The sequence below is a fragment of the Podarcis tiliguerta genome (genome assembly GCF_965153285.1).
Source record: "Podarcis tiliguerta genome assembly, chromosome: 14".
NCBI lineage: Eukaryota > Metazoa > Chordata > Lepidosauria > Squamata > Lacertidae > Podarcis > Podarcis tiliguerta.
Genome location: NC_139547.1, coordinates 30,292,004 through 30,304,893, shown reverse-complemented (window position 1 = coordinate 30,304,893; position 12,890 = coordinate 30,292,004). Strand labels below are relative to the sequence as shown.

General features: G+C 47.3%; 1 protein-coding gene across 5 annotated transcripts in view; it reads left to right on the top strand.

The window, feature by feature from the left end:
* The window catches only part of GRID2IP (Grid2 interacting protein), a 63,141-nt gene extending 50,251 nt beyond the window's left edge, over positions 1 to 12,890 (top strand). For 4 of the 5 annotated variants that reach the window (XM_083413965.1, XM_083413964.1, XM_083413963.1 and 1 more), the window contains 6 exons: positions 91 to 246; positions 4,360 to 4,446; positions 5,468 to 5,597; positions 7,664 to 7,782; positions 8,913 to 9,077; positions 10,624 to 12,890. In XM_083413965.1, the coding sequence (XP_083270091.1) occupies positions 91 to 246; positions 4,360 to 4,446; positions 5,468 to 5,597; positions 7,664 to 7,782; positions 8,913 to 9,077; positions 10,624 to 10,698 (732 nt within the window). In that variant the 3' untranslated portion in view covers positions 10,699 to 12,890. The remainder of the gene's footprint in view (positions 1 to 90; positions 247 to 4,359; positions 4,447 to 5,467; positions 5,598 to 7,663; positions 7,783 to 8,912; positions 9,078 to 10,623) is intronic. The other variant, XR_014505005.1, reaches the window with a different exon arrangement.

Below are 12,890 nucleotides of genomic sequence, written 5' to 3'. Positions count from 1 at the left end.
CCCTGCCCAGACCTCAGCAATTTTGGTGGTAGCGAAAAGAGATGGTGGAATAAAGTGGGGACTCCCCTCCCTGTTCCCTTCCTCTTCCAGATGCTTTTGGTCCCCGACTACAAGACCCGCCTGCGCAGCCTCCACTTCAAGACCACCCTGCCGGAGAAGATGGAGGAGCTCACAGCCAGCTACGAGTGCATCTACAATGCCTCGCTGGAGCTGAAGAACAGCAAGAAGCTGGCCAAGATCTTAGAGGTCAGGAGAGGTGGTTTTGTTGCTTGTGTGCACCACCAGGGGGCAGCCGCTTCTCAGCCAAACTCAGCCAGAGTTTGGTGGCTCCTTCCCTCCCTTGCTCCTGGTTCCAGGGGTGGCAGAGCTTCACAACTCTAGGCATTTAGAATGCAAACGGGCAAACTCACTTCTTACCCGACATCTTTATTACTCCAGAATGGCCCTCCCATGTTTTTCCAGTGCTTCTTTTGAGAAATCTGACAAAGGAATGGAACAGAAGCACAATCCTGGAGCGATTGTGCATCTCTCTCTTTTTTGCAAAGGACTGCAACAACAACAACATCAACATTTTAAATTTGTATACCGTCTTTCTATCTTACAATACTCAAGGCGGTTTACAAACTGAAGAAATAAAAAAATGTACATCTTATAACAATCTAATGCAATACAAAAATGTGATAATAAAACATAACTTTAGAACAAACAACCTACATCAAAAAAGTAACATTCAACAATCATTGGAGTAGTATAAAATAATATCAGCATATAAAAGTTACAGAAATTCACCCTTAACAGTTACGGTAAATAATTTCTAGACTATAATCAATAAAACAATGGCAAGCCACAGTGCATGAAATAATACAATACAAATTGAGAAGCAGAGACTAGAGGGTGGAGCAAGGCAGGTGGAAAGAGGCCTTGCCTGATGGAGTCTCTCCCCTTACAGTTCTTCCTCCAGGTACAGCTTGGATCTCTATCTTATGTGCATGAGGAAGGACTGTAGCTCAGTGGTAGAGCAGCTGTTTCACATACAGAAGGTCCCAGGTTCAATCCCCAGCAGGACCTCCAGGTAGGACCTGCAGAGAATATCTCCCACCTGAGACCCTGGCGAGCCACTGCCAGTCAGTGCAGACAATACTAAGCTAGATGGACCATGGTCTGACCAAGTATGTGTCAGCTTCCAATGTTCCTCCTCCAGTCTCAGAGGCTCAGGTGGTGGCAGTCCGGGACAGGGGCTTCTCTATGGTGGCCCCTTAAGTTGTGGAACTCCCTCCCTACAAAGGTGTGCTTAGCACCTTCATTATACAGTGCTCGGAGAATGCTGAAGATGCGCCTCTTTACCCTGGCTTTTGACACTGGGAAGCGTATGTTTGTAGGACGGCACCTTATTTTTATGTTTGTAAGTAGCTTCAAATTATTTTTAATATGGAGTTTTTTATAATATATTTTTATTGAATTTCCTTTTTTATATATAAATTAACTTCAAATTGAATAATTACATTGTTTCATGTATTGACTTCCCACCCAAGCCTCCACAGTGTTTTTGTTCAAGACCTTTTCTACTGCATTATATAGCAAACTCTCCTCTATTACAGAAACCCGTCTCATACAATTATTTTATCGTTTTTCTTCCGCTGCTCCTATCTTGAATCCTGCCCTGTCAAATTTCATTTGGCTGGTTTATTTTTTTCAAGTAGTTCACAAAAGGCCTCCATTCTACTCTAAAAAGTTCATTATTTCAGTCTCTTAATGTTGCCGTCAACTTTGCCATTTCCACACAGTCCAATTCATTAAAGTTTTTAATATACTATTTTAACGCTGCAACATGAAACCCATTCTGGAACCTTTGGGTGAAGGCCAGGCAATAAATAACTAAATAATGTCCCTTATTTAAAGCTGCCCAATTTGCTGGCCATCAGAAGGGGTGACGCAGCCCTGCTCCTAACAATCCTCTCTTCTCCAAATCCTCACTTCCCCAAGCTGTTTTCCTTCCAGGGTGAGCGGCTCTGGGGCTTCGCCACACGTGTTCGTTCACCTGTAGTGTGTAGTTGGCCCCCCAAGGGAGAAAAAGAGGCCAGAGGACCTGGCGGGTTTCCAAACTATTCTTCACACCCACTGATGAGGCCACGAATCACGCCTGGTTAACAGCACAGCGTCCTCAGCCGGCTGTTGATTAACCCAAAAGTTATGTTCAAGACGTGGCATGCACTGGGTTCTCGCTCCATCCCCGTCTTGGTCTGCCCTTGGGACTCCTGGAGACATAAAGCTCATCTTTGACCCAAGGGAGGGGTTAGAAACTCACACAAATGCAGGGAGTGTTGGGGCAACAGCACAGTGAATGGAAGGTGACCAGAGGCAGAGGTCTTTTTTTCTGGGTCTCTTCGCAGCCTTTCTTAGCTTAATAATAATAATAATAATAATAATAATAATAATAATAATATTTTATTATATTTGTACCCCACCCATCTGATTAGGTTGCCCCAGCCGCTCTGGACGGCTTCCAACATATATAAAAACATAATAAAACATTACACATGAAAAGCTTCCTCATGCAGGACTGCCTTCATACATCTTCTAAAGGTTATATAGTTACTTGTCTCCTTGATATCTGATGGGAGGGTGTTCCACAGGGTGGGTGCCACTACCGAGAAGGCCCTCTGCCCGGTTCTTTGTAGCTTCACTTCTCGCAATGAGGGAACTGCCAGAAGGCCCTCGACCTCAGTGTCTGGGCTGAACGATGTGGTTGGAGATGCTCCTTCAAGAGGCAACATCCTTCAAGAGGCAACGTGATAGAAATTTAAAATTAAAATTTTTTTGTATGGTCCGGAGAAAGCAGAGAGAGAAAAGTTGTTCTCCCTCTGTCGTAACGCTGGAACTTGTAAGCATCTGATGAAGCTGAATGTTGGAAGATGCAGGACAGATTTTTAAAAAAGCCATTCTTCTTGCAGTTAAACTGTGGAACTCCCGTCCACAGGAAGCAGTGATGGCCACCAATTTAGGTGGGTTTAAAAGACGATTAGGCAAATTCACAGAGGAAAGGGCTATCGATGGCTATTAGCTTTAATGACTCTGCTCTGGCTCCACTGTTGGACGCAGCGATGCTTCTGAACGCCAGTTGCTGGAAACCACGGGAAGGAAGAGTGCGCTTGTGCTCATGTTCTGCTTCTGGTTTCCCATTGAGGCATCTGGTTGGCCACTGGACTAGGTGGGCCATTGTCCTGATCCAGCAGCTGATTCTTATGTTCTCCTCCTTTGCAAAAAAATTCAGTGTAGGCTTAAGCAGTTCTTAGACAAAAGCCAATGGAAAGCTGCCATATATTGAATCAGACCCACTGGTTCATCTAGGTCAGTTCTGTGTGCACTGACTGGCAGCAGCTCTCCAGGGTTTCGGAGAGGGAGTCTTTGCCAGCCATCCTTTGAGATACTAAGGATTGAAACTAGAATTTTCATGCAAGGCACATGCTCTATCACTGAGCTAAGACACCTTCCCCAAGCAACAGAGAAGAAAAACTTAACAGCTAGAGGTTCCCTATTTCCAGAGGTCAGCATCAAATACCTAAAGGCACCAGTCATTTCCCAGTTCTGCTTTTACCAAGAGAAATGGACAAGAAGGACTCTGAGGGATCTGTGACTTGATGACCCTGTGTGTGTGCCTTCCAACTCTACAGTTGTATAATTCTATAAGAAATTTATGCATACAGGACCCCTGAACCATAGCTGTGGATCTTGGGTGCAGAAAAAATATGGCAGGGTTCTGCCCCACCTTGCCCTGGTGGACAGCAAGAGCTATTCAACAGTCAAACAAACTACCATGGAAGGTGGTGGACTCTCCTTCCTTGGAGGTTTCTAAGCAGAGGTTGGATGACCACCTGCCAGGGAGTCTTCAGCTGTGAATCCTGCATTGCAGGGGGTTGGACGAGAAGACCCTTGGAGTCCCTTCCAAGTCTACAATTCTGTGACCAGCTTCTCCTGAACAAATTCTTGATGGGATTTAGCATGTTTGGTGCTTCAGGGAAATCTATCTGGGGGTGGTCTGGAAGGTGATCCGAGCAGCTAATGTGTTTTCACCTCCTTGTGTAGCAGAAGTCAGTCCCAACTTGTGAAGACAATGAAGATGCATTGTGCGGAATTGGACCTCGGTCTTGTGTAGACCACCCTTTGCCAACCTGATTTCCTCCCAGCGGTTTGGACTACAACTCCCATCAGCCCCAGCCAGCATGACTCTAGGTTGCTGGGGTTGCTGGGAGTTGTAGTCTGAAGTGTTTGAAGGCCACCATGTTGTGGGAGGTTCTACCTTGGGGTTGGGAAGAGAGGAGGCCCGTTTGACTGGCTACTCACAAGAAATTCCCTTTGCAGTTTGTGCTGGCCATGGGCAACTACCTGAATCATGGGCAACCGAAGACCAACAAAACGACCGGCTTTAAGATCAACTTCCTCACTGAGGTAAGTGGAGTGGGAGCAGCATTCCTGAATTGCAAGGGGCTTCCAACTTGACAGTTTTGGGATTCAATGAGCCCTCCAAGGGGAGAGGCATTCTCTCTTGGCTGATGGCATGAGTGGTGGTCCCTGGACCTTGGGGCCAAAATGCGGCCCTCTAGGCTTATCTGTCAGGCCCGCATCCCCAGGCCACACCTCTCACCAGCTCAAGTGCTTTTGCCTGGGCTGATATGTGTCCCCAAACAGAGTGATGCTTCTTGCTTCCTGGGCAGAGGATGGAGAGAGATGAGTGCATTTGTAGAAACCTCAGGCTTCTGTGTAGGCAGAATATTCGCTTTCAAGATACTCTCTGCTACAGTCGTCAACCAGAAGTCCAGATGGGGAAGAGGGTGGTGCTTGTGCCCATTTAATAGCTGTGAAGGACTAGGGATTTCCCCTGGTCTAGCCTGCCTTGCAAGTTTCGTCTGCTGAAATCATCAACCTCTGTGCAACAATTGCTTGTGAAATGTATATCCCGCCCTTCTTCCCAATAGGGAACTCAGTGTGGTTCAGAACAAAAAGGAAAGACAAACCCACAGCCTTTCTCAACCTGTGGGTCCCAAGATGTTGTTGAACTAAAACTCCCATCACCCCTAGCTAGCAAGGGCAGAGCTCAGGGATGATGGGAGTTGTAGTCCAACAACATCTGGGGACCCACAGGTTGAGCCTTTGAACATTTCACATTTAAATCACAATCAGCTTGTGAAATAGTTGCAGATTATTACCACAGTGCAATTCACCAGCAAATCAAAGGGGACTGCCCTGTCCTCTTATTCCTGCTTGCCCTGAGGTTTGACTAGATGACCCTCTGGGTCACTTCCAGCTTTAGTTCTATGATTCTTTTGCACCCATGTGGACCAGAAACTTTGATGCAGCAGCAAATGCCTGCGCCAAGTCAGCTACATTCTCAGGCTGAGCTGCTTGTGGCCTGGAGTTCCCCTGGCAGCCTTCACTTCCAACCCTCCACCTTCCCTTTGCTTTCTTCCAGCTGAATACCACCAAGACTGTCGATGGGAAATCCACCTTCCTGCACATTCTTGCCAAATCCCTTAGCCAACATTTCCCAGAACTCCTGGGCTTTGCCAAGGACCTGCCCACCGTGCCACATGCTGCCAAAGGTAAAACGGACGAGGATGGAGTGTCTAGGAAACAGGGGCTCTGCAGATGGCTTAGATGACAACTCATATCAGCCCCAGCCAGCTGTGCAATCCTGGGACTCACGGAGGTTATAGACCAAAACATCTGGGGGGCATCAAGTTGCAGGAAGGCTGCCTAGCCCTTGTTTTGGTCCATAGAAAAATGCCTAATCTTGAGCCAGGACTTTAGACTAATTGGTGCAATATTGTTGACACTGACTGGCAGTAGGAGCTTTCCAGAGTTTCAGACAGGGGCCCTCCCAGAACACCCCCACCCCCGAGATGCCATTGAAGATGGAACCTGGGGCAGACGCTCTAACCACTGAGCTACAGGCCTTCCCATGAGGGGTTCCACACTAAACTCTTTTATCCTTGCTTTCCTGCACTTAGCTCGAATTAAACAGAGGTTCCACACAGCTCTTAATATACTGTTTTTTAAACCCTTCATCATTTCTTTTTCTAAAAATGCAAAAAATCAACTACTTACAGAAGAAATGGATCATGCCTATTCAGTAATTAGTTTGGTTCAGCAAAGGGCTTTCCCCAGGCATCTTGAAAGCTTCCTCCTGCCAGGTTAAGCTTCCAGTTTCATTGTTTTCCATAGACTCAGGCTGGGGGATTAGTGAGGAAGGGTCTCATTTTCCCCTCTGTGAGTTGCCTCAGGGACAGTTTCGGGGAGTGGGGCGAAGTGGCTGGGAGAGGCTTTGGGAAATAGCCAGCTAAATCCTTCTATTGGCACAAGGTTTTAAACTTGTGCAATGGAACTCGCCTCCCTAAATCTGTCCCGGGGTTTCCTGCACTCTCTGGAGCAGATTTGGAGAGTGGGGAGATGGGGTGGGGGAAGTTCCATTGCACAAGCTTAAATCCTTATGCTGATTTGCACTACATAGGATGCCTTAGGGATCGCCTGAACCCTTCTATCCCAGCTCGATCACTGAGATTATCTGTAAGAGCATTGGCTGTCATTCCCTAAGTTGGCAAGGCTCATTCAACACAGAAACCAAGCCTTTTGAGGAATCAGCCCAGTCCGGTGGAATGCTCTGCCACTAGAAATTCAGCAGGTGCCTTCTGTGCCAGCTTTTAAATACTTGCTGATAACTTTTCTATTCTGCCAGGCCTATGCAAGCAAATAAGAATACATCGTTCCACGATGGTTAGTTGATATAAGTTTTTAACTTTTTAATGGTGTGGTTCTGTGTTTTTATCGCTATAAACCACTTTGATGTATATTTTTTATGACACAGCAGTATACAAATATCTTTTATGAACCAACCAGCAGCCAAAAAGCCCATAGTTTACTCATTTCCACGTTAGTTTTCCCCAACACACACTTTCTAGTGGTGAACTTGTCATAGGAAAGAAGGAAATCAGAAACCAGGAAGAGAAGAATTTCAAGAAGGAATGGGGAAAATTTATAATGTATTTAAGAGAACATTGTAAACAACTAAAAAGTTCGGTAGGATTTGAGTAATGCTTGCATTTTTTAAAACAAATTAGAGAAAATAAGATAAGCAGTAGGGAAAAAATGGTTTGATAATGGTAACCATGGAAGGGCGGAGGGAAGTCAAAGGATACAGTGGTGCCTCGCAAGACGAAAAGAATCCGTTCCGTGAGTCTCTTCGTCTAGCGGTTTTTTCGTCTTGCGAAGCAACCCGATTAGCGGATTAGCGCTATTAGCGGTTTAGCGGCTATTAGCGGCTATTAAAGGCTTAAGGGATTAGCGGATTAGCTGCTAAAAGGCTATTAGCAGCTTAGTGCCTTAGAAAAAGAGGGTGGGGAGCGTAAAAAAATCGCAGCAACTCGCAAGACATTTTCGTCTTGCGAAGCAAGCCCATAGGAAATTCGTTTTGCGAAGCACCTCCAAAACGGAAAACCCTTTCGTCTAGCGGGTTTTCCGTCTTGCGAGGCATTCGTCTTGCGGGGCACCACTGTACATGAATTTAAATTTGTTATGTAAAACTTAATAAAAATATATTTTTTTAAAAAAAGGGAAAGAAGGGGACGTATCTGTCAGAATCCTCTTCTCTCTACTGCTTTTTCTTCCTCAGTGAACCAGAGAACATTAATGGCTGACCTCCATGACCTCCACACCACCATTGCTGAGATTGAGGTTGCCTGCCAGAACATGGGGGATTGCCCGGAGGACAGGTTTGCGACAGTGATGGATGTATCCTTTGGTTGAAAAGGCCAGTGTGCTGCGGACATCCTCTCCAGCCCTGGGGCATAGCATGGGGGTGGGGGCAGGGGCGCTATAACCCTGGGCACACACAGGGATCCCCGTTCTGCCCTGCCTGCCACCGGGGGTCTCTGTGCCCTGGAGCCCAGCTTGGCCTTGCTGCCAAGTCCCTGGTCTCCTTGCTGAATGGTTGCTCAGCCAGCATCAGGGGGAGTCGTCTGCCAAGGGCCACGTCGGCCCGCAAGGCTCCCCCCGCTTCCATCCTGATTTGCTTGCAAGGTGTCTTCCCATGAACCATTTGTTTATCTCACATTTTCCAACACATTTCTCTGTCACTTCCCGAAGTGCAAAATGCTGGATTCAGTTTCAAAGTGGATTTGTTGTGCTGAGGAGACAGAGCAATTCAATCCTCTGTAATTGCACAAACCCAAGTCTACGTTATGCACTCAAATTCTTCCTGCAAAATAGTGACACTGAACAGACCCTTTGTATTCATATCAATTTGGCCCCTGCAGGGGCTTTGTTCGCAGGAGCTCCCCCTGGGACATGGACCCCCCCAAACCTTTTCACTATTGTCCCCAAGCATTTCTGAATTTGGGGGGATTTTAATTGGAGGTGCTCTTGATACCTAGGTAGGATATCAATTTGAGTGAATACATCAGTCTGAAATGATGTTATCTGGAGACGATTTGGAAGTAATAAGTGGGGGGAGAAATATTTAAAGAGGAGCTAATCTGGAGTGATTTAGGGTGGAGTGCAAATTAACCAAGGAAATGAGTGAGTGTGATTTGGATGGGGAATTAGGTGGCTTCTGCTGCCTGTGACATTTAAAAGCCTAAATTTGCACCTGTTCATATAAATTGGCATTTGATAATTTTATGCAAGTTTTATGGAATGAACCATTTTGGTGCTTAGCAACACTTCTGGGCTCCCATGTGTATCCCTGTGCATAAAACGGCTGTGGGTTTGTTTTCTTTATCTCCTAATTGGGATAAATGGAGTGGGGGGCTGCTTGGAGTCTGTTTCCTGTGGTCTGTTCAGTGGTTCTCCTCTTAAGTACTGGCAGCCCAGGTACGCAGAGACAGTGGCAGAGTTTATCCTCCTTAGCCATCTTCCTCAAGGCTTTCCTGGAAAGTGCTCATCCCACCATCCAGTCCCTGAGTGACCTGCAACACAGAGCCATGGATGAGTTTGGCAAAGCTTTGTCTTTCTTTGGGGAGGACTCCAAAGTCACAACCTCGGAAGCATTCTTCGGCATTTTCGCCGAATTCATGAGCAAGTTTGAGGTTTGTTTCCAACTTACAAATAATACAATTTATTTTTTTAATGCATTATTTCCGTGATACCTTTTGTGGCCACTGGCCTGGTCAGTACTGCTCACAATACCATAAAAATGCAGGACTGCATCCAACTAGGGAGGGTGGAGAATTCAGATGAGAAGTGAAATGGAAACGGGAATGGCTGAAGTTTGCTTAGTCGTCCCATGCCCAGAACAGAAGTCAAACCAGCAGATATGATTGGGACTCAGTGTTGTTGTTGCAAGCAACCCAGTTCATTGCATTCACCGCACCACCCTTTGCATTGTTTTCTTGTACCAAAATGAATGGGATGGGAGAACAATAGTAACATAACTTACATCATTAATTTTGTAAACTAAGTTCACTGCAGTGGACTGTGAGATGAATAATGTCACTTTGGGCAGAAGGTGGACTGCAGCAGAACAGAAACAGCACTGCTTATGACGAATACAGGGCAGAAAGGGAAATGGTGTCTTCTTACACCTCCTATATCCAGCGTTAGTTCTACTCAGAGAGTAGGCCTTTCGAAATTAAAGGACCTAAGTGTGTCATGTCTATTACAGTGGTACCTCGGGTTACATACGCTTCAGGTTACAGATTCCGCTAACCCAGAAATATTACCTCTAGTTAAGAACTTTGCTTCAGGATGAGAACAGAAATTGTGCTACGGCGGTGCAGCGGCAGTGGGAGTCCCCATTAGCTAACGTGGTGCTTCAGGTTAAGAACAGTGTCAGGTTAAGAACTGACCTCTGAAATGAATTAAGTACTTAACCCGAGGTACCACTGTATTGTTATTCAGAGCCACTGAAATTAATGTTGGATGCATGTCATACAACCTGAAATGAAGAAAGACAGAAGCACTTAACAATCATTAAAAAATATGTGTGCCTGGAAGCTTCCTCACATGCAGGTGGTGAAGGGGGGGGGGGGTTCTGCTGGTTGGAGCAAATAGTTGGCTCTGTGCATGAAACCTCAAGAGTTAAGAAACCCCAGGGGACAGGACAGTCTTGGAGAAGGGCATCCTTTGCCAAACTGGGGCCTTCCAGATGTTTAGAATGACAATTCCCATCAGCTGGGACAGCTGGGGTGACCCACAGTCGAGCACTTGTATTGCAAGCAGAAGGTCCCAGGTTCAATCCCCGATGGCATCGCCAGGTAGGGCAGGGAAGGAGTCCTTGCCTGGAACCCTGAAGTGCTGCTGCCAGTCAGTGTGGACAATACTGAGCTGGAGGAACCAAAGGTCTGATTCGGTATAAGGCAGCTTCCAGCATTTGGGTCGCAATTTGCCACAACGTGATTAAGGTTCGTGACGACCTTGTGATGTGAGGTGGTGGAGACAAAGACTGATTTGCCAGAGGCCCGGAGTTGTCCCCTTTTGACTGGCAGGCCTCCTGTAGGGCTTAAGAGAAGCTTGCCATTACACCAAAGGGGAAAGCCTTCCCTGTTGGACACCCCCTTGTGTGTTCTTTGCTTGGTCTTGTCTTTGGGGAACCCCCAGGGCTGCCTCTCACGCCTCCTCCTTCTCTCCCCGCAGCGCGCCTTCAGCGACGTGCAGGCTGGCGGGGAGCCCCAGCGCAGCCCCAGGATGACCCCGCCTCTTGCCTGGTGATGCAACAGCCTGTCAGCCGCTGGGTGTGGCCAAGAGAAGATGAGGGGGCTGCATCTCTGCTTGGCTTGGGAACTGCCGGAGAGAGAGAGAATGAGGGACTATCACTTTGTGCTCTTTCTGGTGCTGGAGAAAACACCTCTGTGGCCCCCATTGTGGACTTGGATGCAAGAGAGCAGGAAATAGGAGTTGCATCAGCGGCCCTGCTGGCTGTGGGACCCTCTGGGTGTTCGTGGCTTTCTACAAACTCTTGAAGGACCAGATTTTTTTCTCCCCTCCATTCAGGACATGCATTCCTTCAGCCCACCCAATCCTAAGCCTGGCATGTTAGTGGATGGCTCAGGGCGCTGAATCCCTGTGGGTTGTTTTTTGTTTTAAAGCCCTAGATCTCCCACCTTTTCTCTCCCCACTTCTTTTAAAGCATAACCTTTTTTTAAAAAAACTTTGCTTATAGGGAAACTGGACGCACTGCCTAGTGCAGTACTGGCAAGACCCCAGACCCACTCGCCATCCTAATTTGTGTGTGACCCAATCCACATATAGGGCACCAGGCCCAGAAAATCATGTTCGGTATCTGATAGCTCAGAGTAAGCCCTGACAGCAAGAGCAAGAAGTTTGGGCTTCTATTCCCCGAAAAGTTCAGCATTTATTTGTATAAATCACCACGTGCAAATCCTGTTTGTCATATTTGTATCACAGGGCTGATTCTAGCAACACCCCTGCCCTTAGCTGTGAGACCCAGAACACAGAGAGGGACAGGCAGAACTGCCTTTCTTTTCTCCCCTAAATTCCATGGGCCTTCATGAGGAGTCTGGTTTTTGGTTTCATCCAACCAGTTTACTGTTGCATCTGGGCAGGGCGGGAGGAGGGAGGTTTGTGCACCAATTCCCCAAACAGCTTCTCCTTGGGGAATTCTTTGATGCCCCTGGCAGGTATCTAAAGTTGCCCAGGCCTAGACGCTTTGCTCTTTCACTCCTTTGCCACAGCTAGTCCTGGTTACCCTCTGGGCTCTGCAACCTCCTCCCAAAAAAGGGTGTCCATATCATCAGGAACACATCAGGCCACTCGTCTGTGGAATGCTTCTGCCCCAACCGGTTCACCCTGGCAAATAAGACTGAAAGCATCCAGGGCTGATCACTCCCTGAAGCTGCACTCTGCTCCCTGGGAAGGCTTAATCTTCATCTGGTGCTCTCCATAGGTTTTGGATGGCAGCACCAGCCCACATGAGCGGCACCAGGCCGGGGGATCCTTGCCTGGTCTGTGGCAAAGCCTCTTTCAGCACAGCAGAGTGAGTGGAGTTGCTCATCGCTCCATGAAATACAAGGAGCTGCCTTATACTGAGGGATGCTGTGTGCCGCCCAGGACCAAGCAGAAGCTTTTCTATTCCCCACCTGCCCCACTTACTCTAAGTTCTCTTAGGTGGAAATTAAACCCAGGACTTTATTTTATCTCCATCCCACCACCTGTTGTGCTTCAGGAAGAAGCCACCTTTCCCATCTAACCTTTTCTCTCCATGCCACTCTGGAGGAAGCAGCTTCTTGGTAGCCTTGGCCAAAAGCACAGACTCAACACCACCCAGTGCATTAACTACACTTGACCTTAGTGGGCTCTTGGGCTTTTCATTTTTTTTAATTCTTCCGTTGTTGTTTTTAAACCCGGCCCAGCTGTACCATCCCCTCGCCGCAAACTGTTTCGTCTTGCGCTGCTTCAAGTGCCAGGTATTGGCGTCTCTCTTCGCCATAGCTGAGCCACCCAGGTTCCCATTTGTGGTTCGTCCAACCTTCCTCCAACCTGGTGCCCTCCAGATATCTTGAACTACAACTCCCATCAGCCTTAGCTGGCGTGACCATATGATGCTAGGGCTGATGGGAGTTGGAGTTCAAAATCTCAGGAGGGCGCTGGGTTACCAGGAAGGCTGACCAGTAACCAGCCTTGCCACTGGATGATCTGTGCTGTGTCCAGCTAATCATGTTCAAGGAGCTTTTCGAGGCTGTTGTATGACTGTTCTGACTTGACGTTGCAAAGTGACAGAGCCAGGTCCCCCTCTTTGTTTCCAGACAATATCTTCTTGTGATGTTTTTCGATGATTGAAGAGCTCCTATCAAGGACAATGTATATATGCCTGAGCTGAGTTTCCATCCAACTTGACATGCTCCCCTCCAATAAAGTGATGCTGTCCTTGCAGCAAAACCTTT